Raw genomic sequence first — 1,796 nt, forward strand, 5'->3', positions numbered from 1 at the left:
TGTTCTAGATTGACTATTTAAATTCAGAATGTCTCACGATCACTAATTTTACTGGGTCATGGTAACACCACCACATGGTATAAAAAAAAATTGAGGAACAGTCCAAGTTGTCCACAAAACACGACAGTAACAACATGATCGTTAAGGTAAGGAACTGTATTTTCACGTTGACAATTATTAATATTATAAACTACTAGCCCGTAAACTAAAGTATTAGCTAAGTTTGGTGTATTATTCATATTGAACACTGGATATACATAACATTATTGTTCACGCAGTATCTCGCATAACTTTATTGTTGAATATTTTTATACCTGGCATAGGATAAGAATAAAAATATAAATAGAATAAACATAATAAAACTTGGAATTCTGATTTTTTAGTTTTTAATAATATTGCTTGCTTATCTTTTGATCATTTTCTTGTATGACTAGACAGTTGCTTTTAAAGCAAACAAAACAGATGATAACAGTTTATCATTATTGTATTTATTCATAAGATTACGTATGTAAATACATATAGCTTTTCACGTAATATTTTTATGTTTTAATGGAATTATTTTTCAGATTGCCACCTTTTTCGCCTTGCTATTTGTCGTTCGTGGTGGTCTGTACCATGGTTTAGCAGGCGGTTCTAGTGTCAGTTCTCGCCGCCAGGATGTGAGTAATATTTTACTATCCTATAAAGTGACGTATTTTTTGCCATAAAGAGTAATAAAAATATATTTAACGAATGAAATTCAGCTAAAGGTAATAAGTTGAATTACATAACATATTTACCCACCAATGTTTAGTATAAGCACACATGAAATTTTAGGATAGCTAATTGATTTAACTCGATTCGAATGAAAATTAATGAAGGCAAATGTTTATCGATTGCTTCTAAATTTTTTAAACACAATTAAAAATATTACAGGACTTTGGTAACTACGCCTTCATCTACGACATTGTTGACCCACTCAGGGCCACCAATGGCCGTAGGGAGGCTGGAGACGGATACGGAAACAAACAGTCTGACTGACATCGACGGTCGGGCCCGCAGAGTTGAGTAAGTTGCTGATGGTGCTCGTTTCCGTGCTGTGATAAAGACAAACGAACCAGGAACCGCCGCTAATGCTCCTGCTGCAGCCATTGTGGCCTCCAGCCAACCAGGTGTTGTCGCTCACGGACCTGCTGTAGTGAAGGCTCATGTTGCTACTGCCTCTGCCTATGCATATGGAAACCCTGTTCACGCCGCTGGTATCTATAGGGCTCCTGTGTATGGAGCTGGATTCTTGAAGTATCATTAAATGCACATGTGTATTTTAGTCCTTTCATTAAGATATATCAATGTATACACACATGAATTATCTTAAAGAATATTCTGTTTCAGCTACTAACATTCTAAGCTTCAAATTCTCGACCATCTAAACCCGAATTCTTCCCGAGTATTAGTATCGTATCTTTATTTACACAAAAGTCTTAACTTATTGCAGTATGCTGAAAATGATAGTGTGAGACAGAACTGTATCGTTCTGTCCACCGAGGGGAATTTTTGTATACACTCACAACTGCCTGTATATTTTGTATTTATGTAATAAATCTTATTTGGTTGGTACAGAAGAACTAGTATCAAATACTTTTCGCATGTTTTTCAACATAGCAGTTTCGAGAATAAAAGTGCCATTGAAAGTCGAGCTGTAAACCAGCTGAATAATTACATCTAATGACTCGATTTAATACAACTTATTGCACGTTAACGTTAATATTTATTTATTTTTTAAAATATAAAACTTTTGTATTTTCTTTTCTTGTTGA

General features: G+C 34.5%; 1 protein-coding gene across 1 annotated transcript; it reads left to right on the forward strand.

The window, feature by feature from the left end:
- On the forward strand, window positions 1-1,588 carry LOC143238615 (adult-specific rigid cuticular protein 15.7-like). The gene is made up of 3 exons (XM_076478986.1): window positions 1-146; window positions 567-659; window positions 916-1,588. The coding sequence occupies exons 1-3, from the start codon at window positions 135-137 to the stop codon at window positions 1,018-1,020; spliced, it is 210 nt and encodes a 69-aa protein (XP_076335101.1). The 5' UTR covers window positions 1-134; the 3' UTR covers window positions 1,021-1,588.
- The last annotated feature ends 208 nt before the right edge of the window (window positions 1,589-1,796 follow it).

The sequence above is a fragment of the Tachypleus tridentatus genome, chromosome 13, assembly GCF_004210375.1.
Source record: "Tachypleus tridentatus isolate NWPU-2018 chromosome 13, ASM421037v1, whole genome shotgun sequence".
Lineage (NCBI taxonomy): Eukaryota > Metazoa > Arthropoda > Merostomata > Xiphosura > Limulidae > Tachypleus > Tachypleus tridentatus.

What these genes read in the sequence shown, in the direction of transcription:
- LOC143238615 (XM_076478986.1), top strand. An exon ending in TCAGTTCTCGCCGCCAGGAT is followed by an intron (nt 660 to 915) that starts GTGAGTAATATT and finishes AAAATATTACAG; the next exon opens with GACTTTGGTAACTACGCCTT.